Source organism: Poecilia reticulata, chromosome 6, assembly GCF_904066995.2.
Source record: "Poecilia reticulata chromosome 6, P_reticulata-male-v2, whole genome shotgun sequence".
Lineage (NCBI taxonomy): Eukaryota > Metazoa > Chordata > Actinopteri > Cyprinodontiformes > Poeciliidae > Poecilia > Poecilia reticulata.
The window spans coordinates 18,924,375-18,947,742 of record NC_088835.1 but is presented as its reverse complement, the minus strand read 5'-3'; the positions used below and the strand labels follow the sequence as shown (position 1 = coordinate 18,947,742).

Here is a 23,368-nt window from a genome sequence, read left to right as displayed (position 1 = left end):
CTTTTAAGACCACCCCCCGACCCTCACCCAAACTGTCACTCAGTGTTGGCGGGAGGGTACAAAATAAACCATTCAAATGAACTGAATCATTCATGCGTTACCAAACTGATCAAAATACAGCAGCCCCGCCTCTTCCTCAGGGAGGAAGTGACGATTAAGGTGTTTTTGCGGCCTTCAAATCAAGATCGTCTCTTACAAGGAGATGAGTCTCCACCATTCCAAGGGAACAATGTTTCTATGATAGGTTATTGGAACCTTAGACATGAATGCCATGGTTGGCACAATGTGATCGGGTTCATTAATAATCCCCAAACGAGATATAAAATACTTTTAAATTGCCCATTAGATCTTTATTTAATTATAGTAATATAGTAAAATTAAGTATGTCTTCTAAGGTATCTAAATGATGTTAGGTTATTGTAGGACTCTGTATCCCTTGGACAAACCAAGGTTTTTAGATGAGTCTACTTTCTTGCTATGTTTTTTTCTGTTCTTTAGTAGATCTGAATCTGAAGTTTATTTATTACATTCTGTATTCCTTATGTCTTATAAATATGTCAGAGTCACATAAGATACAGAAATCACCACAAATTGCATCTATTATGTATAGAAATTTTGCTTACAACATGCTGGAATTAAAAGGCAATCATTGTTCATTCATTCATTTATTCATTTATTTATTTAAGATCAACACATTGACAAAAGATCCAACATCAGTTTATCATCAAATTAGAATGACATGCACGAACAAGCATATCCACTCTTTTAGATTTGAAAAACGCTGAGAAATTGGTGTTAAAAGCGGAAACACTGCGCCATGTGACGCCATTCTCGTTTCCCGCCTGTATTAGTTCTTGATGACTTATTTAGTCCACGGAATAAACAGCGGAGTGAGACCTCTGCTCCCTAAAACTTAGACTCCATGCAGATTTCCTTTCCTGCGTGTGGCTGAGAGGAAGACAGACTAATTTAAAATAAGTAAACCCGATTCTGCTGACCTGACCGCCACAGGTGACGGAGTTCCACTGTGGATTTTAGCGTCACAGCCGCTGAGTGAGCTTCCGTTTGGTTGTTAAAGCATTCAGGCTGAAGCAGCTCAGTCTGCCTGCATCTCTCGTCGAGCAATCTGGAGACAGGCAGGTAACTCCTTGTAACACCGCAATGGGAAAAAACCCAAGCTATGATTGGTCTAGGTTTCAATCCCTGTTTACCCTTTTAAAGTATTTCAGCACCATCTTACCGAAGAATGGGGAAATATTGTATTCAATTCTCCAGTTCCTTATTGTCATTTTTTTTTAGCGTTAACTTAACTTATTGTGTATCTGTAGTGCAGTTTATAGGGGCGACCAAAAACATTCTGCTGTTGCAGTTATACCCTTACAGCTAAAAGTGTTTGCTGAATCGTCAATAAATCGGTGATAAATCTGTGGACAGGACACGACATGTTTTTTTTGTATAATTTAAAGTGACTCAAAGCACAGAACGTCTGAACTGAAGCTTTCAGAAGTACTTCATTTGAAAAAAGGGTAATTATCAAACAAACTGTATGTCTCTTCACAGACAGACAAACATAAATTAATTTGTGGGGCAGGTTTATCAGAGTAGTTTGGAAAAGAATTGAAATCCCCCCCAGAAAATATGGAGAAAACAGAAGTATGGAAAAATATTAGTGTTTTCTCGATCCCCCCCACCCCCAAATGTATAACATGTTTTTCTTTTGTCCTCGCTTTCTTGTATTCTTTTTTCTCTTCCTTATGTCTTTGCCTTTCGTTGGCTTACTTTCATTGTCTCTTGCCCTCTGTTTTTCCATCTTTGTTGGATGCATGTTTTCTTTCTCCCTCCATTTTTTCTTGTGCCTGTATTCATTCACTTTTTGTCTTCTATCCTTCCTTTTCACTTCCTTTTCCTTCCTTGTGTTTACTTCCTTTTCCCTCTTCTGCCCTTTCTTGTGTCTTTTCCATCCTTGCTTCCTTATATCCTTCCTTCCTGCCCCCAGCCGTCCCCGCCTACAATGACCCACCGAAGAAATGTAAATAATTCAAGGCACTACAACGATAACGTTCCCTTTGGGATTAATAAAATATTTTTAAATTTAATTGTGAACATTGACCAGAATTTATCATTAGAGATGGCAAGGAAAGTTAACTGATAGTTAGCAGTAAACTCACTTATGGCTAACAATCTAATACAAGCCGACCATTGTGTGGTCAGTAAATTATTTTATGTAGTTGTTAGTTTAATTTATGTATTTGAATAAATGTTCTTTTTTTTTCATGTTAGGCTTCCTCAGAATTGAACAGTTTTTATGTAATGACCTTAAACTACCAGCAGGTGTCAGTGTGGGCTTACACTGCAGACACTCGGCATGCTTTTGTTTTTGTTCAGGATCTAGAAAAGTTTTACACATTTATAATATTGAGACATGGTTGAATATTGTAATTGGTAATAACTCATGTACTGCTTGTTTACATTTTATAAAAAAAAAAAAACTCATGTTAGTTGAGGAAATGCAGCATTTTAATTCTCCAAGTGAAGATTTTTCCCTTCACATATGTTTGTATGTAAACGGGAAAAGTGTGTGTAGTATTTTTAAAGAGTATCATCATAAACATCACTTCTACTCTTTATCTTCTGCAACAAGATCGACTGGATAATTACTCGTCAAGAGTACTTAAAGTTGGAATTTGCTAGAGAATTTTATTCTCTTGTCTTACACCTTGAGAGAATTAACATTGATTTCTGATATGTTATTAATTAAGTGCTAGTGTGTCTTTTGAGGGGCAACAAGACAAGTCATTACTTAGCCATCGACCCACTGGGCCAGTTTAACCCCGCCGCCACCCACCTTCCTCTGTGTGTGAGCAAACAACATCCTAACACAAATTAGGACTCAGCGCTTTGTGTCAATAGAGAGGCCAACAAAGATGCTACACAGAGTGATATGTCATTAGTGAGCAGGTGGGGAGGGAGAACACAGAGCCGTTGCCTCTTCAGCAAAGTAATGAAGAGCTTTCCATGGCGACCAGGCTGCTGGTCGTTGTCCCCCGGGCTGGGGGTACGGGGGGAGATCAAAGTTGGCCGTCCTCGACTCCTCTGTGAGTGGAGGGTTAAATGCTGGGGTTGCAGCAGAAAAGCACCTCATTAAACTTAGCCAAACCTGCTTTAAGATGCAGCTGAGCTGGGCTCACAGACTCCAGCTCCACATTTTAGCTGTTTCTCTTTAAACCTTTCTGCAACAAGTTGCAGAAAGTGGAATCGGAGTAAAGTTGCACTAAAATCATCCTTGTAATGACTTTACAAGGATGATTTTTTTTTTTTTCCCCCATCAAAATAATGAGGGTTCATCTGAAAATATTGTATGAGTTTATGGGGTTGGAGTTCATAAGTTTCTTTCTTCTTCCTGCTCCTTTTCGAGCAAGTTAAGATTATTGTACAAAAATATGTCTTTTGCTTTCCTTGTTCATGTGTGTAATTTTATACTTCTATCATATCGAAATAAATAAATAAAAATAATCCTTAAAAATTGACATGAATGCTCAGCGCTTTACAAAGTGGAGGCCACCAGCAAAGTTCTGCCAAACATACAACAGAAAGTTTAAAAAAATAATAACAAATGTTGTCAAACCAGTCTTGACCATCCATCCACCATTTGCTTGCATCTACCAAAACTGAAAAGTATTCTTTCTTTGTAGGTATCAACAAATGATGTATCCTTTAAATTTTGTTTAGAGTTCAATAAAAATCAGATAGTGTTGAGGGATAATGGAAATGGTCTTGTGATTCTTTAATTTTTGATAAAAACTGTGGGTTTTTTCAAAAGGAAAAGAAAAGAAAGGTTTAATGGCCACTAAAAGTCTGACTTGTGCATCTCCTAAATTTCATCTGCATAAAAAGATGGTATGATAAGATTGTGATGAATTCTTGTATAAAAAAGGATTTATCAATTTAGTAGTTGATTCATCCTTAATTGGAGGATACATACTCTAAAATGTACCATTTCCTGACAGAACAACACAATCAGAGCAGTGATTTAAGTCAAACCTGTTCAAAAATATATACATTTTGCATTTAAGATAAGTCTGTAAATCTGTTCCACCCATAACTTCTCACGCGCCTAGTTTTAGCTTCATCTGTGTCAAATTCTGCAATAAAATGTTTATTTTCTCAATAGGAATTGAATTATTAGTTTTTTGCATCTTTTAATGTTTTTCTACAATTTTAATAAAAAGGTCTTAAGTGGATCAATGAAAAATCTGCAGAATGTGCGAATTTTCTCCTTTTTTCTTACCACTTAATCGTCAGAATAATAGCTAATAGTAATCAATTGCTAAAATAATTGTTTTTTCCTCTGCATGCAGTGTTAATAATTATACTACTGAGTATCTTTTAGGTAAACACATCAGGATTTGCTTAAAGCGTTCTCCGGTTTCACCCTGTTAGCTTTGTCTTTGTTGCTTTAGCACCAACTTGTTGCCCACTTTCTCTTGCCGGCTTCTGGCCTTTGGTCTGAGCCTCCAGCATTTTGAAAGGATTACCAGACAGCATGACTTTTTAGTGGAGGAGATGGGGTGGGGTAGTTTTGAAGGTGATCACTGAGGTGTTCCCAGTGTTGTGAGGCGCTCTTAATTAGATAACTGTATCCCCTCGTATGAGCAGCCGCTATCCTGGTGGTCCTGTTATGGGACACGCAGATTTTCGATCTGGGAGATCTGCGAGAGCAAGTAGTGTGAAAGGGCAAGCAAGGAGGGGGGGCTTCTAAATCCGCATAATGCCCTTTGTCATTTATACAAGGATTTATTTGTCATTAAAGAATAATAACAGCATCTGCAGACATTTAGAGATTTATCTAATAAAATGGTAGCATATCAGACGTTCTGAACAATTGTATTTACAAAAAAAAAAATTACTTTTGTGCTCGTGCAAACTAAAAGAAATTCAACTTATCCAACTGCGACCATACTTGGAGAAGGTATTTGTCCTGTTAAGATGCTGTGTGATGGTAGCTCTCACCATCTGTGAGAAACCTTAATAACTGGGCCTGTGATTTATTGCCTGTACTCAGCAGTGTCTTTTTGAGACCAGACCAGACAAAAGCAGAGACCCTCACCCTCCTACTGTTTTTAATAGTTCTGTAGGATGTGAAGGGGCTGGAGGGGGCTCTAGTAACGCAGGGGCTTCAGTCTTAAAGGAGGAAAAAAGATTGAGGACTTTAAATGAAAGTGAATTGGGATGGTTGTCTCTTCTATTTCTTAAACGCGAGATTTATCTGTTTTAAGCTCAATAAATAACTTTCTAAAAACTGAGTTTGATATAATTAAATTAGGGTTTTCTAGCATTGAGGCTTTTATCTAATAGACTTTTCACATCCCTTAACTTGGTCTAGATTTTCTATTCTAAAATAGCTTTATCGGCGTTGGGTTAAAATGTTGTCAAAGCGTCTTTGGGAGCAATTCCAGCCTCGAGTCTTCTTGGGTTTGTCTCTACCATCTTTGCAAACCTATAGATCTTCTTAAGCTGTCAGGCTAAATGGGAACAGTCAGTAGACGGCCATTTTAGCTCTTTCCAGAGAATTGTATTCAAGTCCAGGCTCTGACTGGCTCACACAACTCAAATATGTCCAGTCTGCTTTGTCACCTTTGCTCTGTGCTTCAGGTCATTATCGTAAAAGAAGATTAATCATCGCCTTAGTTCTCTTGGCAAATCTGTCTTTAGACACTAATCACCAAACTCTTGGGCTGGCCGATGTTGCTGATAATCGTATCATATATGGTACTAGTGACTAGTGTTCTCCATACATGACACCTTTTTTAGTTCATCACATCAGATAAATTTGTCTTTTTAGGGTCCTTCCATACCTATGGTGGGTTTTGGTCAAATTAAAGTGGGTGGCCACATGTGCCCTTTAATGAGTTTCTTCTGCTGTGAACTCCTGATTGGTGGAATGAATTAACAATGGTTGACCTCTGAAAGAAACACTGGAGCTCCATGTCAGCAACCTAGAACCTTTTTGGTTATAAAGGTTCTTGGTCATCTTTCCTTCATTGTCTACTCAGTTTGGCCCAGTTAAATACAGAGAAGGTTCTTTCCAGGTGTTTTCCATTTCCGAATACTGAAGACCACGGCCCTTTTTGGGATGACAGTGCAGCCAAAATGTTTTTTTTGACCGTTTTTCTAGCTTCATTGCCTGGTTTCTGATCTTGTATAAAGTCAGCTGTTGGACACTAGAGACAGGTGCCTCCTTTTCCAAATTATGTCCTGTCAACTAAATTTTCCACAGCTGGACTCCAGTCAAGCTCCAGAAGCATCTGTAGGTTGATATTTGGAAATCAGATGCACCTGAGCTCCGTTTTGAATCCCTTAGGAATGGCCTTTACAAAAACTCGGGAATGATCGGTAATGTGAAATGGCGTGAATACTTCCTGGTGGTACTGTGGAAGTATTTTTCTGAAATAGAAGGGTTTTAATTAGGAGTGCACTGGTTTATCTTGTGGATGGTTTCCTTAATTTTGGGAGATTGGTGATCGGCCGATCTCATCCACCAATCTTATCTCAGTAATAGTACCCAGGTCTAAAAATCAACCACTGTCCTCTGTTGCTCTGCTGTGAGGTTTGACTGAGACCGGCACACCAGGTCATACCTGCACGTTTGCAGTTAACAATAGTCACCCTACAGTTGCCAACTCAGTGACTTTCTTACTATATTTAGTGACATTTTAGACAAAAGATTAGTATCGGCTAAAATCGGAAACGGCAGCTCAGGCTTTTTTAAGATTGGTAATCTAGGATAGGCCAAAAAACCACAATCGGTACATCCCTACTCTTAACTTTTTCTGATCTTTTGTGGCTTGTCTCCTTTAAGGTAGACAAGTTTGTTTCATGAAAGCTTCATTTGTTGAAACCCTTTTGTCCACTTCTTTGTTGTCTCTGCCGGATTGCTCAGTCTTTCCGACTTTCTTTAAAAGCGTGGAATAGTTTTAGGTGAACCTTCTCCCTCCTCCTTGGGCTCCGTCCTTATTGAAGCTCGCCTATGTATCATTTATCTCCTCTGCCCCCGCAACCCTCAGCTGGTTTTCTCAACGTGATTGGGGGGCCGTAAGGGCGCCTTTTCCACGCTCACCCAGCTGGGTGTGTTGACTTTTATCAACTCCTCTCTTTTTCCTCAACCCACCCCTGTTTTTAACTCTCATCCCTCCCCTTCACCTCTCGGCGCTACGCTCCGCTTTCCCTGAACAGTAAAGCTGCCACAGCTGTGGACTGTATTAGCATAGCAGCTATGGAGAGAATGGGGAGCGGAGGGGGCTAAATATATTGCAGCCATTAGCTTTTGTTCGGCTGTTGACAGTTTTAAAACATTTCAGCTTCCCCTCTGTGTAAAGAGACTCGGGAGAAAAGGATATCGGGATGATTTCAGTGTAACAGCTTTTTAAATACAAGATGAGGGAGAGGAGGAATGGTAACTGAAAATTAAATGACTGAAAACATTTTGTATCTAATAAGTCTGTTAGGTTATTAAAGTGAATCAAAAAAACTTTTTAATTCAAGTTTGTTTGGAAAATAAAATGTCAAGTTTAATCTTTGAGTCTTGCTTTGCCTTCTGGATCAGAACTTGTGTGTTTAGCCGCATTTCTTTCCAGGACAAAAACATTAAAATAAATTGTCCTGCCATTTTGTTTGTGTGCGCTCTTGGTTTTTACTTTGCCATAGAAAGTACTACTGACCTGGTGCTTATGTGTTAAGCTGCAGCAGAGCTATTGTTGCTATAAATTTTCACTTTTTTTCTTGGAGGGCACTTTTTGGGGGGTTTTCTCATAGAAAGCACTCTTGCTTTTTGTGTTGCTCTTCTCCTTGGTGAGAATCAGATCAAATGTATTTTTGTAGCACATTTGAGAACAGCTGTGGTTGGACAAAGTTCTTCACCCAAAAAGCAACAAATAATAATTCTAACACAAAACTAAATACACAGAATGACAGAAGAACAACCGTAAGAAGCCCAACAAATTATTCTCTGAAGAGCGACTCACAGAGATATTGTTTGGATTAAATGTGTGATTTTTTTTTTTTATATATGTATATATATATTTTCCTTTCTTCTGAGATATGTCAAGCCAGATCGTTTGTGTGAAGTTGTTTTTCTCTACTGGACAAACCAACCAAGAGAGCTTTTTATGCCATTATTAAGTTGTACTCGTTTTCTACTAGCGCAGTGCTAATTTGCTTAGCTGGGTCTCTTTCCTGAATAAACTGTAGACTGAGATCTGACTTCAACTGGATTGAGTTCAGATTAACTGAATATTAATTGGGAACTGGGTTTCTTAAAAGTGAAAGTAGCTAGAGGTAACCTTTGTTGTGAATCTGTAATGTATAAAGGAACTGGATGGAAACTAGGACTGCTTGTTCTTGCGTTTTTACCAGGTATTGGAATGAACAGGTCCAGGCCCAGTAGGGATAGAAAAGTTCCCCAGCCTCCGGGCACCAGGTCAACCCGCAGCTCCAGCTCCCAGGCCAGGCATCCAGAACCTGCAGAACCCCAGGACTTGTGGCAGGGTCCGTATGGAAAGCAACGCAGGAAGCAGCCTGACTCGGCTCTGGCTCAGGACCTCAGCCTGATGAACGTGAGCAGACTGGACTCTGCAAGGTGAAAACATACTACCTGCAGCCTCACGCTTTGAAAGTAGAACTAACAGAACAGGAGTAATACTGGATTTATTCCCCTTATTTTTTGTCGTGGTACTAAAATAAGAATAAAACCTGTCAGTGTTTTGGTAAACTACACCAGGACCTTCTTGTTTTTCCTGCAGGAAAGCAACGATGTCCACAGCTGGCAGTGTTCCCATGCAGGTCTGTCCGTCCTCTGAGTCCACATCTGACCAGATCGTTCCATCTTCATTCCCGGTGAAGTCCTCTTCTTCCCGGAGCGGCCTGTTGTCGGTGGCTCGGCTTGTGAAACTGGGCCGCTGTAAGAACATACTGGTGGTTGTAGGAGCGGGAATCAGCACGCCCAGCGGCATCCCAGACTTCCGGTCCGTATCTGTCCTTTATTTCCTGTTTCTGATTATTGACTTCACTCCTCGTCAGTGTGGTCTCAGCTGTGGAGTTTTTGTTTTTTTAAATCCTGTTTTTTATTCGTACTTTGTTTCTTCGGATTACTTCCATGACATGTCTTGAGGAGAGCTCTACGTTGTCTCCAGGACTCCAGGAACGGGTCTCTACGCCAACCTGGAGAAGTACAACATCCCATACCCTGAGGCCATTTTCAACATCGACTACTTCTCCAACGATCCCCAGCCTTTCTTCTCCTTGGCCAAGGCTCTGTATCCCGGCTGCCACCGTCCCAACTACATCCACTACTTCATCCGCATGCTCCACCACAAAGGTCTGCTGCTCCGGCTGTACACCCAGAACATCGATGGGCTGGAGAAAGGCGAGTTAGGACACACACAAACGTCCAAATGTCTACCGCAGCGTTCCGACGCCATCTCAGACTTCATTTACGCTTTTGTTGTCCATCCCACCTTCCATCCTTCTTTCCATCTTTCCTCTTTTTTTCTTTTCAATTTATTTTCACAATTGTCCTTTTGTGCTTTTATTCTTCCCTCCTTTCTTCCTCATAGTCTGTGGTTTTCCCTAATTCTATATTTCAAGCCAAAAACATTTCATAACCTCATGTACCTATAAGGTACATAAAAGTGAAAAACATCTTTAAGAAATACAGTTCTTTATAACTACCAGTTATAATTCACATACTTAATGAATAAATTCCTTTTAGGTATTCAATGTTTTTATGTGTGGCATCATTTAAATATATTGAATTAATAAATGTACAGCATTATTTAAGCAGGTTTGTAATTTATTAAAAACATTATTAAAGAGGTTTTTGTTTTGAAGCTAAAATTTATACTGTTTCACATTTTCTTAATCATTTCAAGTTTAAGTTGTAATTTGTTATGAATTAATAGAAACTGTCATTAGAGACTCAAAGATATGGAGGTTCAGTCATTGCTTTGACTTTTATAAACATGGAAATTTACAAAGGAAGTAGTTTTTTGAAACCACTGAGATTCGTTTATAGAACAATAACTCAGTAAAGGTGATTTTAAAAAGCGAAGTATTCATTTGAACTGCTTTCTCCTGCCTCTTGCCTTGATTTTCTGCCTTGGCCTCAGTAATTTAACGTGGCCTTCCTCTCCTCAGTGTGCGGCATCCCTGAAGACAAACTCGTGGAGGCCCACGGTAGTTTTGCCACAGCTTCCTGCCACCTGTGCTACACGCCGTATCCTGCCGAGGAGGCTAAAGTACGTCAAGTCCACAACCCGCCAAACGCTGCCCGCTGATTTATTCGGCCTTGTGATGTTTTCTTTTGTCTGTTTTGCAGGTTGCTATAATGACTGACAACATCCCCACCTGCTCCTTCTGCGCCGCTACTGTCAAACCTGACGTTGTGTTTTTTGGAGAAGACCTCCCACAGAAATATTTTCTCCACACAAAAGACTTCCCCAAAGCAGACCTGCTCATCATTATGGGGACTTCTTTAAAGGTGAGCTTCAACTTGATTCGTAAACTCAGAATCGCATCCCTTTAGAGTCTGATCTTTAATAAAGTTTTTTATTTTCAGATCGAGCCTTTTGCTAGCCTGGTGAATACGGTGCGCTCCACTGTGCCGCGACTGCTCCTGAACCGGCATGCTGTGGGCCCCTTCGAGAGGGTCCCGCTGCGGAGAGGAGACCACATGGAGCTGGAGGATCTGGCGGACTCGGTCAGGAGGTTCGCAGAGATCCTTGGCTGGAGCGGTGAAATCGAAGAAATGATGAGGACTCAGGAAAAGTCGGTGAGTTGGTCAGGAGACACAGCATCAGCAAAACGTTGATTTATTTCATTAAATGAATTCAAAATTCTTTTAAATAGATTAATTACACAGTCGGATAGACATTAAGTTTTATTTCTGTTAACTTGGATTATTATGGCCAATGAAAAATCTGGAATTCAGTTTCTAAGAAATAAGCATTGCTGAATTAAACATCTGCTCACAGAGCTCATATTAGCTGTTGCAATTGCACCATGATGCAAACATGGGACAGCTGTTTTATTCAGTTTGTCTATGTCGATGTGTGTCTGTCCCTATCAAATAAACTTTATAATGATAATATATGCGTTTCAGTACAGCTATTTAAATGTAATGCTGATGCAAACCCTACTTCCAAACCCTCTTAGCTTTGTAAATCGCGTTCTGCACGCATTTCCAATAGTCTTTGGCTGGTAGTTTGGATATTGACTGAAGGTTTTCACTCTTCTACAGTTTTTTCTATTTGCGTTTTGTAGGATTTTGCTTTATTCTGTTGCTTCAGTTGACTTCAACCGCTTCTGCAGTTTTCACTTAAAACATTCAGCTTACATTCACACTGCATTTTTCTCAAGCTCTAAAGCATGCTGGACAGTGGGACCAGGTTTGAAAACCGTTGTCATAGAAAATCTTAAGTTGTGAAGTTGAACAGCTTGAAAGCCTTCCCTCTGCCTACATATCCCAGAATGCTGTTCGGCTCAGTAAATATTCTTTGTGTCACCTTCCTAAAATAATGGCCTAAAGCATCTTTTGGCAATTAAATGAGGTGATTTTTTTTCTTCTGGTCAAAGTCACATTTGACTAAAATTGACTTAACCATTATTTTAGAAAGGTGATGATTTTTAATATTGACAATTCTATGAGACGTATTATCTATTGATATTATTGATTTATAGTTCAGCTCTGATACACAACAATAAAGACCAGCCAAAGGCTTAAATTAAAGCAATCTGTGTTTCCTCAAAGCAGCACCAGAGCCACTCTAATGCAAAAATTAATGGAAAATGCCAACAATTTTTTTTATTAGAAACCCCTTAATGATGGGCCTTTACTGTAACTAATGTTATCCATAATTAATCAATATAAGTTTCACTTTTTAATAAAGTTTACTGAGATAAACGTGATTATTTGAGATGAAATCCTTCCTGCAGGGCATCCCTCCTGTGGTAACCAATGGATCATCATCATCATTATCATCATCATCAGAGACTGAAGACATGCAGGCCTCCAGACCAGGAGCTGAAGGAAGCTGCAGCGAGGATACAGACTCAGAAACGGACAGCAAAAGCTCTGCGTCTTCCAGAGCAAGCAAATAACTCCTCAGCCTGTAATACGACAACGGTTCAGGAGAAATTAATTTCAGCTGCTCTGTAAATATGCAGGTTGTTTTGCTTCACCTGTCATAGTCAATGTGAAGTGTTTGTTTTGTTTATATGTAGATATAAGGTGGTTAATCTAGTTTCCATCCAGAACACTAGTAAATATTCCCCAAAGTGATTTTATATGTCCGAGGCTATTAAAGTTGTTTTATCTCAATCATGCACTGTTCAATATTTAATAAATGCTTTTATTTGCAAAGGAGACAGTGTTGTTCTTCACTTTTATTAACTTTTCAGTGGAAAAGTCTCACAAAATAAGTAGTGCTGCCTATAGTATACACAAAAAAAGTGCAAACAAGATATTCTTCCCACGTTCATGCAAATTTAAAAAGGATCCCAGGATTTATGTGTTGGAAAAATAACATAGCATAACTTACAAGCACAAAGGAAAGTCTGAACAGTTTAAATACAAAAACATAACGGTAAGAAAATACAACAAAAATCTGACGAGGCTTAAAAGCATTTCAGTTACAGTAAAATCTTTAGGAACTGGACTTGTTGCTGTACCAACAGTTTACTATAAATTCATAAGAGCAGTCAGGCTTACACACAAAGATTTGTATAAAATTCTACATTTTCTATCAGGGGCAAAAATAACATTTGATCATTGTACAGATTTGGCAAAAAAAAGTAAAATAGATTAAAGGCAATCATTGTAGTTTCCATATTTCATAGTCATAAAGTCCACAAGAGGTGTGTTTCAGCAACTACATATCAAGTTGCTTTTTCTTTTCCTCTAAGCTTCTTAAAAAAACGAATGTCTGTTAGCTAACAAGCCTGAATTTAAAAAGTTTCAGTGGTCACATCGTGCCTGTGGATGGGCGGCGAAATTTAAAACCAAAGAAGGGGTTTAACTGTCCAGTGTTTTATTAAAAATGTACCAGAACATAAATGTGAGGAACCAAACCAACACAAACAAAAGGAATGATTTTTTTCTTTTTTTAAGACTTGAAACCTTGGCATCTGTGTTCACAATAAAAAATAAAAAAAAACAAGCGATCCAGCAAGAAGTTGAGTTTCATAACTTAAGGATGCAACAGGTAACCATAAAGGCCTCAAATGAACTCTGAGTAACAGCAGGAGCCTTCAGGACCAACTCTTCCTACTTCCATCCGTCCAATGCCTGTATCTGCTAACGGTGACGGCAACGGTGCATTTCACATTATAGTTAAATACTTTAATTATAATGCTCCAATCTGATCATTTATTGTATCTTTTCTGAAAAGCCTTGATTGAATTCCAATAGTTAAAAACCTAATTTCATTTCAGAGGACAAGAATCTGGAAAATAAGCTTAATTTGTAGTCGTGGCACAGAAGGTATGAAATGGAGAAGGAGGCTAAAATCTGATTTTCCTTATTATTCACATCTTCTCTGCAAACTTTCAGTCCCTGTCGAGTCATTCATTTAAAAGATAGTATCACTTTAGACGTATCCCATTGAGTTTGTATCAAAGAAAACACCCACACAACACTAAATACAGTGCCTCGCAAAAGTATTTATACCCTTGAAAGTATTTTTTTGTTACATCACAACACAAAATAGTGCATAACTGTGAGGTTTAGGGAAAAGGATACTTTCTTTTACAAATACAAATCTGATTAAAGTGGCACTCTGCCTCCTTCATTTGGAAACTAAGAGTTTAACATCCCCCAATCCCCAAAGTAGTGGCGGTTTCATGCTGTGCAGATGCTATTCTGTTCAGTCAGAGCTGACGGTAAATCCTGTTTGAAGGCGACCAGAACTTCCCCTTCAAAGTTAGACATCGACCCTAAACATACAGGTGATGGTCGAAGCTGGTAAATACACCACAAGACTTCGCAACTGTAAGTGAAGCCAAAAAAAGTTTTTAGAAAGTATTAACCAGTGGGGGTTTGACACAAAAACACTTCAGATTTTAAGTTGCATTTTTAAATCCCATCTTTGTTTCAACTTTGGAGTTGTGCTCTACTTTGTGTCGGTCTATCACGTAAAATAGATTTAAGTTCTGACAAAAAGAGACTTTAAGGGGTGCGAGTACTTTTGCAAGAAATCAATAACCGTGTAAGAAGCAGAAAAATGACGCCTGACAGACTTAAAGGCGCACTCCATGTTTTCCATCATTAACATGCCTAACTATGTGCCAAGAGGTTCAGTATCTTACACTTAAACTCATCACAGTCACTCTCCCAGCTCAATCCACAATGAACTACTTTCTCCTCTCTTATCACACACGTTGGTGACAAGCTGGACTTTATGGGTCATCACTGGAGTCCAGGATGGTTTTTTTTACATCATATCATGTACACGTAATGTGAAATGTGTAAGTGCAGCATGTCACAGTTCAGTTTCACTAGCTCTAGAATCGGGACGCAGATCCGGAAACCGCAGCCCAGACGTGTGGCGCACTAGTCAGAGTCTGTGTCAGAGTTTTCTTCTGGTCGACAGATGAGCGTCTCTTCCAGAGGCGCCAACGTCCCGTCCGGCCTGACGCCCATCGGCCGGATCACGTTTTGCCTGTGGAGAGGAAGAAACGAGAAGAATCAGAGGACTGAGAAATCTGAAACTCCGCTCAGGCTTCTTTGTGTCTCTGGACAGACTTAACGAGGGCCTTGAATTTGTCCTTATTCATACACAAACTGGAGGACCCTCATACAAACCCCCTCTCCTCACCCGTTCAATGACAATCAGCCCTGTCTGACCGTCGTTCTCTCCCTCCTCCTCTTCCTCTCTCTTCCTGTGGCAGTTTAATTACAGGATCAGTGCTCAAACTAATCTCCTCAAAGCCAACACTGGCCCTTTATCCTAATCCAATTATACCTGCACTGTGTGTGTGTGTGCGTGTGTGTGTGTCACTGCTCCGTCCAAGATGATCCATCTGAGAATTATCCATCAACAGTTTAAAAAAGGATCCTTAAACGTTAATTTGACAGATTTGAACACAAAAGACAGATTCCTGAAAGTAAATTTGATTTAGTGTGGGAAACATTTTACAACCCATTTGTTGTAAAATAAAAAATAAATAAATAAATCACCTACAGCCTTAATAAAAACAAACATTTAACATCATTGCTCCTAATTAGACCCCAAAATATCTCCTCTTCTTCTTCTCGGAAGTGATGGAGGGCCCGGCAGGTGTAAACGGGTCGGAGTGTGTGTCCTAATTAGACGACCAGTCGTGCTGTCAGTAGAGCACATTCCTGCCGGCCGCTGAGCAATCTCCTTAGCACCTGTGCTGATGGAAAAGCACCTCTCTCTTTCCTTGGAAGGAGAAGAAAGACGATGCGGCCTCAGAGGAGGAATCTTCTTATTCTGGCTGCACGTGTCTCATTATGGCCCCGCGGCCAACAATGACGAGGTCGCCTCCCTTATGTCGCCGTTTTTATTCAGCCGTGTCTCTTCCTCTTCATCCACGTTCCACCCAAATTGGGTCGTCTAGTTTACGCCTGTGTGTCGGTTTGCTCCTCATCTGGCCAGCGACTGGCGCCTCCAACACGAGTCGGGACGCGTGGTAAAAAAAAAAAAAAAAACTTCAATGAAGAACATAAAGGAAGCGGAGCCAACAAGCCGACTGCGTTTGCCAATTAGGTGATAATTAATGTGGAGGTAATGATGCTGCAGCGACGCGCGGGCCAGCTCCTATTTTCCGCTGCTGAATGTGACGGCTGCCAGTCAGAGGCTAATTGAAGACTCGCGTGGCAGAGGGAGATTCTTCCCGCGATGAACTGGTTGGCCGGGAGAAAGCTCACAGTCACCTTTTAGCAGGTAACATTAGCCTCCGCTCGCTAATAAAAAGGTCAACACAAACGCAGAAGAAGCCTGGAGCTTTTCAAACAACTCCTCCAAAACAGACTCAGTCGATCAGTCAAGAGGAGGAAAGGAGGAACATCGGTCGTCCCTCCTCATGCGTCTCTCTCTCTCCTTTGTGTCGAAATGTTCTTTTGAATTTCAGTAGTTTAAATGTGGTTTCTACAGAAAATGTTTACATGGAGGCTAAATTTCCCCAATTAAAAACTTGTTTTTTTCATATTTACTCAAACTACAGGCCATCGAGCAAACTGGTTAAAACTTACAGCTATTTTCATCAGAAACGAAGCTTGTTAAGGCATAAAAATGTTGAATGTTGCCACCAACATCACGATCCTACTTGGCTTCTATTGTTTCACCTCTCCTTCAAAAGGCTTCAGAGAGGTGAAACATTTTCAAGAAACAAGAGAAGAAGTCCAGCTGCCTTCACTTCAGCACCAAGAATCAACCGGTGAACCGAAGTTGTTGATTTTATTTCAAAATCATGTGAACTACCTGAGTACTACCAGGTCCACAATGAACGATGTTACAGAGCTCAGGTGTAGCCTTTTATAGCATTAATAATCTACGTCAGAGGAAGCAGAGGCATGAGGGAAGCTGTGCTTTGTGTGGCATGTTGAGAATGTTAAAGGTCACGGAAGAGAAACAGAGAGCAAGAGATTTAGCAGATAACAGGAAGGCCGAACACGGCACAGCGAAGTTGGTCTGTTTTAACCTTTATTAGCTTTTGCTTTTTGTCTGCTGTTTTATTAATGAGCTAATTGCTAATCTGAGCTCTTCAAGACAGTTTAAAATGTCTGTAAAACAGATTTAGAGCCACTGCTCTCTCACAGCAGCATTCCTCACCTCTTCTACAGATTTAAATAACCACTATAGATATTACTGCTAGATTTATTATCTTTCGGTTGGAAGCTTTCTGTCTTCTCATATTTTAGGGAATGTGAACGGGCTAAAATCAAAATCAGCAGGTCAAATATTTACAAAAATTATCATTATTCATTAGCATTTATGGGAAGCTTCTATTCATGGGAGAGGAGAATTTTACCAGATTACATCAGCTTACTTACTAAGCTGAAGCACTGCAAGAGAAAAATATCTCATCTAATATTGCATCTAATTCTGCGGACGCGTTTTCTCCACAGATCATGCAGGAGCTAAAGAGTTAAACTGAGTCAAACTGGTGGGAGGAGAAACAAAAACAATATTTTCTGATGTCCTGAACAATTACTGGCTCTCCAGGTAAAATGTGTAAAGAGCTTTAAAGTAACATGTGTTCACAATAAAAACATTTTTGAAGTCATTCTTAACATCTTCATCTGCTACTTTTCATGGCCTCTAGAGCTCACTAGGTCTCCATAGCAACTCTACATTTTAGGGACTTTGCACATATCTCCATCAGTCATCCGTCGTATCTTTAAAACCGAACCTTTCCTGCTTTTTAAACGAAGCTTTTAGCAGCGCCAAATCCCCGTTTTGCTTCAGAGTCTCACCTTGACAGCTTGTCAAACATGTCGACCAGTTTCTTAGCTTCATACTCCTTCTGCTCCTCCGTCATCTCCTCGATGGGGTTCGGCATCGGCTCCTCCACGTGACCAGTAATGGGGTTAATGCTGGAAATATAAACATCAAAAAGCCTAATCTACATCTGCAAACTACTTTCTCGGAATGACGCGAGCCCGAGAAACTCACAAAGGTTTGGCGGATTTATACTCATCCGTATCCGAGTCTTCGTCTTCAGAGTACTCCGTCTCTCCTCTCCCGCCGGCCAGAAGCCCCCGAGCCACCAGGAGTCCGGCTGCGTTTCCGTATCCCGTGTACTTCAAAAGATTGTCCACTAAAAGGCGACGTCACACATGCGAACTGATTAATATTTCAAAAACCAAAACCAGGCATAAATGTCACAGCCGCGGTCTCACACGTCCTGCGCCGAGTCGCTGCGCCCGACGCGTCTGGCTCTCCTTCACTCACCGCTTTCTTTGCAGAGGACAAACAGGAACTCTGCGGCCGTCTGCTTCACGCCCATGTCCACGTGCGTCATGAGGCGCACCAGCTTGTTTCTGATGGTGGTGCCCACCTCGGGCCTGTTCTTCACGTCCTTCAGCGGAGGAAGTACCTACAACGCACAACAGTTTCTATGTAACATTGCCAAGGAATCCTCAGCAGATATAGATATCAACACTGGCTGTTTCTGATTGGCTTGCAGTAAGAGGGAAGCAATGAATTAGATTGATCATGATTAATTGATTATCGAAATAACCGACATCTGATTTAGTTATTAAAAAATTGTTAAATGGCGCATACAAACTCTTAAAATAAGGACATTTTCTGAAAGAACTACACAATCAGAGCAATAATTAAGCAAAAACTGTACAAAAATATACAGATGTTGCATTTAAGATGAAAAACCATCTTTGTTTGTAAATATGTTCTACCCAAAACTTCTCCAGTGGCTCAGTTTTAGCTTCACCTCCTTTAAATTTAACACAAAAAAACTCTTAATATGCATCGTTTTCCATCCAAGTTTTAATTGGTCACTCAAAATCATTAGATAAGCCGTAAGTTCAGCAGAAAGGGCCGAGCTTTTCACATGCTGATGTTAGAAGTATTTTTTAGCTGCAGATGGTACAAATGATCAAGTGTTCACCAAAGTAATACCATGTTATTGTATTGTAGGCAATTCTTATTTTAAAAAATGAATTAAAGTGTTTATTTGCATTTTATATGTGTTTTTAATATTGTATAAAATAAGTTTAAGTAATGGAAAATCTGCAGATTAGGCCAATTTAAAAAAAAAATCTAATTAATTGATTGCAATCAACAGAATATTCAACTACTAGAATAATGGTTAGCTGCAGCCCCTGTTTGCAGCTTTACCTGAGTTTTGATGTATCTGCGGATCTCTCTGTGGCACCTGGATCCCTCAGTCAACAGGCTGAGCACTGGAGTCAGACCCTCTTTGTAGTTGGAGCCCTTTGTGAAGCGACACGAGACGGCAAACGAGTCACATCATAGACCGAAAGAAACTGTGCGTCTTACCATCATAATACACACAAAATAATTGGCATTTATTTTTGGAAACTGTTACAGAAACTACAGCTGGGATCAATGCAACTTTGGTAACCAAAAGATCAAATAAATGTTCTTGAACAATGTTCTTTTAATTTAAAAGTGTGGACCCTAATCCTAATCCTGCTTTGTAACTTTAGATAAAGCTAAAGTTACAAAACCAGACAGCTGCGCAGCCTTTAGCGCTCAAAGAGCAACATAACGGACGTAACCACAACATGCTTTATGAAGCAACTTAATGCAGTTAGCTGGAAATGTCTAATGTCTTCAACAAACTGCATCTGGTCAACAAGCAGCCAGATCAGAGGAATATTACTCTGTGCAGGAATAACTTCATATCTGTGTGTTTCTTTGCAGGAAGCAATTATGATGAAATATGTAACAGAATAAATGTTTTGTCACAGCTGGGAACAATTAAACAATTATCAATGCTGTGTTAATTGCACATCCAACTTGCCATCCTGGATCTCATTGTAAAAAGTTAATATTAGTGAGTTTTTCAGACATAAACTGTAAAAATGACCCTCACCAGAGCCCTCCCCTCGTTGCTCCTAAAGGTCGTCTTTACCTTGTCGATTCTCCTCTCCATGAAGTCCAGCAACACCTGAACTGCGTCCATGTTTTTCCCTCCGTACTCCTCCACGCCTCCCTGGACCGGCATATCGATCAGCACATCCAGGCAGGAAGCAGGCAGGTTGTTCAGCAGGTTGACGGTGTGGCTGAAGCAGGAACACGCAGCAGCATTTTTACAGCAAGATTAGAAAAGTAAAGTCAGATGCTTAAGACAATTATTAAGTGAATAATCTTTTTTTTTTTTTTTTAATATGATGGTGGTTTGGGTTGGGTTTGTCCTGTTCTTAGCAGCCGTTTGGCCCATTTTACAGATTCCTACCTGTGAACTTCCTCTGTTTTCTCCTCTGTCTCTGTTTTCAGCATCAGCAGATGACGCAGGACAGCAGCTAGGAGTCGGAACTGGTGGTTGTCCTCCTGTAAAAACGCAAAAAAAAAATAAATTATTGCATAATTAAAACCTAAAGAAACAGATAATAAGAAGAAGAATGTAAAAGATTCTTAATGGAAAGCAAAACAAGATGCAACAAGTGGTATCAAGAAATGTTAAAATTAAAATTGGCTTCATTAAAAATGTCCTTGCCAAAACGCCACAAAAGTGAGAAATTGGAAAATGTATCTATAGCTTTTCGTGTAGCGATTTGAACAGAAACCCAGATGTTGACCCCTGTACCGTAACTGCGAATCAGAGTCATGGCATCCTCACCTCGTTCCGACTTTCTGAGAGAGTGAGGTTGAACAAGGCTTTAAGGGCCTCCATGGCTCGCTCGTTGTTCTCTGTGGGCAGGGGCAGAGCCTGCGGGTCTGGTCGAGCCGCCTCATAGGTGCCGACCCAGCGAACGTCCAGAGTGTGCTCCAGAACCTCCGACAGCAGTCTCACAGCGTGACAGTCTTTCCTGAGTATTCCCCTCAGATCAGGGCGCAGGGCGGACAGCAGGAAGAACAGGCGCAGGACGAACAGGCCCACCTCGTGTTGCCACGTACGGGCGAAGCGCAGGCTGGCACAGAGGCTGTGAACCAGCTGGATGTCCACACACACCTGCTGAGCCGCAGCGCTGTTGTACACAACGTTGCAAAGGCACTTCAGGGCCTCCACCACCACCCTCTTCTCCTCCTCAGACTGTAAAGCATCCTGAGTGGTTTCCTGTTTATCCTCGCCTTCCTGTCCGGTACACAGCATCGCCAACCCCGTCAGAACCAGCATGCCCTCCCTGGTGGCTACAGGCCCCAGCACACGCTTGTCTCTGGACAGGATGCGGAGCGTTTCCAGACACGTCTTCTGGCAGCTGGGCCGCACCCGTCTCCCAAGAACCGTCAGCACACTCTGACAGAGTTTCTGAATTACAAGATAGACAGGGAGGAAGAATGTCATCGCTGTACAAGATTATCGAGTAATAACATGCGCCGCCGGGATCTACTCACACTCCGCAGGGCTTCTTCTTTTTGGTTAAACGTGAAGGTCTGAGTGTTCTGAAATTAAAAAAGGTTTTATTTCTCTTCACTTATATTTGAGAATTCAATTACTCTGCAATATATAATCACTGCTTCTTAATTTCCCCTTTACTCTCTGTCCAAAATGCTGCTGCCGGAGTCCAGACCAAAACCAGGAAAATGGATCACATCACTGTTCTGGCTGCCTGATTATATCCTGTTCGTGCACAAATGGCATTAATTTAAGTCTTCTTGTTCTTGGGTCTAAACGTATTTCTGAGTTGTTGTTCAGATGTGTGTTCTCAATGTTAGCACCAAAATAAACAGGGAGTCAGACTTTGGTTTCTGTCTTTTTTCAGCTCTGGATCAAACTCCCTAAAAACTGTTGGCTCCTATAAATAAAGACTGAACACTGTATTGATGACAGCAGCTTTTTCACCAAGGTTACAAAATACTATAAGTTTATTTCTATCATGTCTCAACTTTTGTTAGCTAGCTTTTTAGCATTTTCTTTGAATATGTCGTTTCAATTTTTACTGTTGTCGTTTTGATCTGTTTCGTGTTTTTAGGCTGATTCGTTGATCTCTGTTGCCTTGTTATTTATGAGCTGTATTGAACGTAAACAGTACTCCTGTCACAGATTTGCATTAGAAACATAAAGTCTCTCATCTTGTTGGCAGGCAGCATATCAACTACAACTGGGTGGTTGTTGTTGTTGTTGGTTTCTTTTTTAGCATTTTTCTGTTCGTTTTGTTCGTTCCCAGACACGATGCGGTTTGAGTAAAGATTAAAAGTGATTTGACAGAGCACACGTCACATCTCAGCTCAGCTAGCAACTCAAGATGTAAAGCTAACTCAAAGCTAGCTCGCTATCTAGCTTTAGCTGCTTGTTTGCTTTGGTTGAATAACATCTGACCAAGCCGCTGGCTCACCTCTTCACTGTACCGATGTAAAAGCTTCTCCGTGTCCTCTTCGTTAGCACTTTCAAGCTGGGACAGAATGCCGTTAAGATCCATGATGTGGAGACTGTGTGAAACACGGACCGCTAGCTTGGTTGGGACGTTGCCAGTGCTAGCTGTCAGGCTAAGGTGGTGTCATAGAGCCGCTGAGAGCAGGGAGACTCCCCTGACCGCCTCCACCTGCAGCCTAAGTCACACTGCTGTTAGAAACTACACGCTGCTCAACAGTCTGCTAACTTAGTTAATATTCATTTATTACAAAAAAAGTGTATTTTTTTATTATTATTTTTATAGATATTTTAGATTTTATTGATTGGAGTTTAGATGAATGTATCGCAGTGGATTCTTAGGATTCAATTTTGTTTCTCCCAGAGTGAAATTAAATGTTGTAGCTCATATATCTCAAGTAACTTCAAAGACTTGTTGTGGATGTTGATACATTGGGCAGGAAGTATCTTCTGTACCAGTCAGTATTGCAACAAACCTTAAGATGCCTCTAACTGAAGTTTGTTACTTTATGACAGTCTGTTGTGACGTTCTTACAGCTCAGTTCACCATCAGTGTTTTTTCCATGCAATACTAATCCTCCTCATTTGCTCTTGCAGCTCCTTTTTTAATCTCTGCTGTGTGGTTAGAAAGCCAAGTTTAGGTTGACTGTTGGATGGTTTTCCCTCTGTGTTTTCATCCTGCTCTGCATCCCTGAAGCCTCTTTTCAACTCCTTTGAGCTTTCTGGTAGTTTTTAATGTAATTTTTAAGCTTTTGAGATACTAACCAGGTTCTCCTAGTTGTAGAAATAATACTTTGTTGACATTGTTATGTATCATATCAACTGTCAGAAAGTGAAGAGCAAAAATACTTTGCTGCCATAAGCAATGCAATCATAGAATGGTACTTGAATATCAAGAGCAAAGTGAGGTGAAACACACAGGTTAATAAGACAATGGTAATATATAAATGGAAAAACTAGAGTTTTGACAGTAATACAAGTCAGGACTTTTGCAGATATGAAAAATAGTACATTTAAAAAAATACAAGTATTAAGAGATGAAGAGCTTTGATGGGAGCTGAGATAATGTTCCTTTAATGTAGCAGCTCTGAAATCACACAAATAAATGAAATAGGTGAAGATCGTCTTACATTCTAGAAACTTTTAAGAAGTGATTGTTTGTGGAAGCTACATTTTAATGCGTTTCAGTTGTTTTTACTGCACTATAATTTATTACGTTTAAAAGAAATGTTCATGTTTATTCTTTATTCTTCCCTCTGGGTGGATGATGTCATCATCTACATCCTGCACTGGGAGTTTCTGGACGCACCTTGAGAATCAGGTTCCTAGATTT

At 40.3% G+C, this 23,368-nt stretch overlaps 2 protein-coding genes across 4 annotated transcripts; one reads left to right on the top strand and one right to left on the bottom strand.

The window, feature by feature from the left end:
* Positions 1–889: 889 nt before the first annotated feature.
* LOC103466083 (NAD-dependent protein deacetylase sirtuin-3) lies at positions 890–12,418 on the top strand. 3 transcript variants are annotated; one of them, XM_008411439.3, is made up of 8 exons: positions 890–1,136; positions 8,413–8,635; positions 8,799–9,020; positions 9,189–9,421; positions 10,192–10,292; positions 10,373–10,534; positions 10,613–10,825; positions 11,989–12,418. In XM_008411439.3, exons 2-8 carry the CDS (start codon positions 8,421–8,423, stop codon positions 12,151–12,153), a joined length of 1,311 nt encoding a protein of 436 aa, XP_008409661.1. In that variant the 5' UTR covers positions 890–1,136; positions 8,413–8,420; the 3' UTR covers positions 12,154–12,418. The 3 variants fall into 3 exon arrangements, with proteins under 3 accessions (XP_008409661.1, XP_008409660.1, XP_081464199.1); XM_008411438.2 differs by having other exon boundaries at positions 891–1,140; XM_081608073.1 differs by lacking the exon at positions 890–1,136 and adding an exon at positions 7,272–7,453.
* Positions 12,419–12,420: 2 nt separating this feature from the next.
* On the bottom strand, positions 12,421–22,229 carry ric8b (RIC8 guanine nucleotide exchange factor B). Its single transcript, XM_008411440.3, has 10 exons — positions 22,001–22,229; positions 21,060–21,107; positions 20,344–20,973; positions 19,960–20,054; positions 19,636–19,786; positions 18,876–18,971; positions 17,970–18,114; positions 17,691–17,835; positions 17,492–17,611; positions 12,421–14,711 (listed from the first exon to the last, which is right to left on the bottom strand). The coding sequence occupies exons 1-10, from the start codon at positions 22,082–22,084 to the stop codon at positions 14,603–14,605; spliced, it is 1,623 nt and encodes a 540-aa protein (XP_008409662.2). The 5' UTR covers positions 22,085–22,229; the 3' UTR covers positions 12,421–14,602.
* Positions 22,230–23,368: the final 1,139 nt, after the last annotated feature.

Coding starts and splice junctions, on each gene's coding strand:
- LOC103466083 (XM_081608073.1), top strand. Junction 9,021..9,188: donor AGCGGCATCCCAGACTTCCG/GTCCGTATCTGT, acceptor CGTTGTCTCCAG/GACTCCAGGAACGGGTCTCT. Junction 10,826..11,988: donor TGAGGACTCAGGAAAAGTCG/GTGAGTTGGTCA, acceptor TCCTTCCTGCAG/GGCATCCCTCCTGTGGTAAC.
- ric8b (XM_008411440.3), bottom strand. CDS start 22,084: ATGGATCTTAACGGCATTCTGTCCCAGCTTGAAAGTGCTAACGAAGAG. Junction 21,108..22,000: donor TACATCGGTACAGTGAAGAG/GTGAGCCAGCGG, acceptor TTTTAATTTCAG/AACACTCAGACCTTCACGTT. Junction 19,787..19,959: donor AAAACAGAGGAAGTTCACAG/GTAGGAATCTGT, acceptor TTCCTGCTTCAG/CCACACCGTCAACCTGCTGA.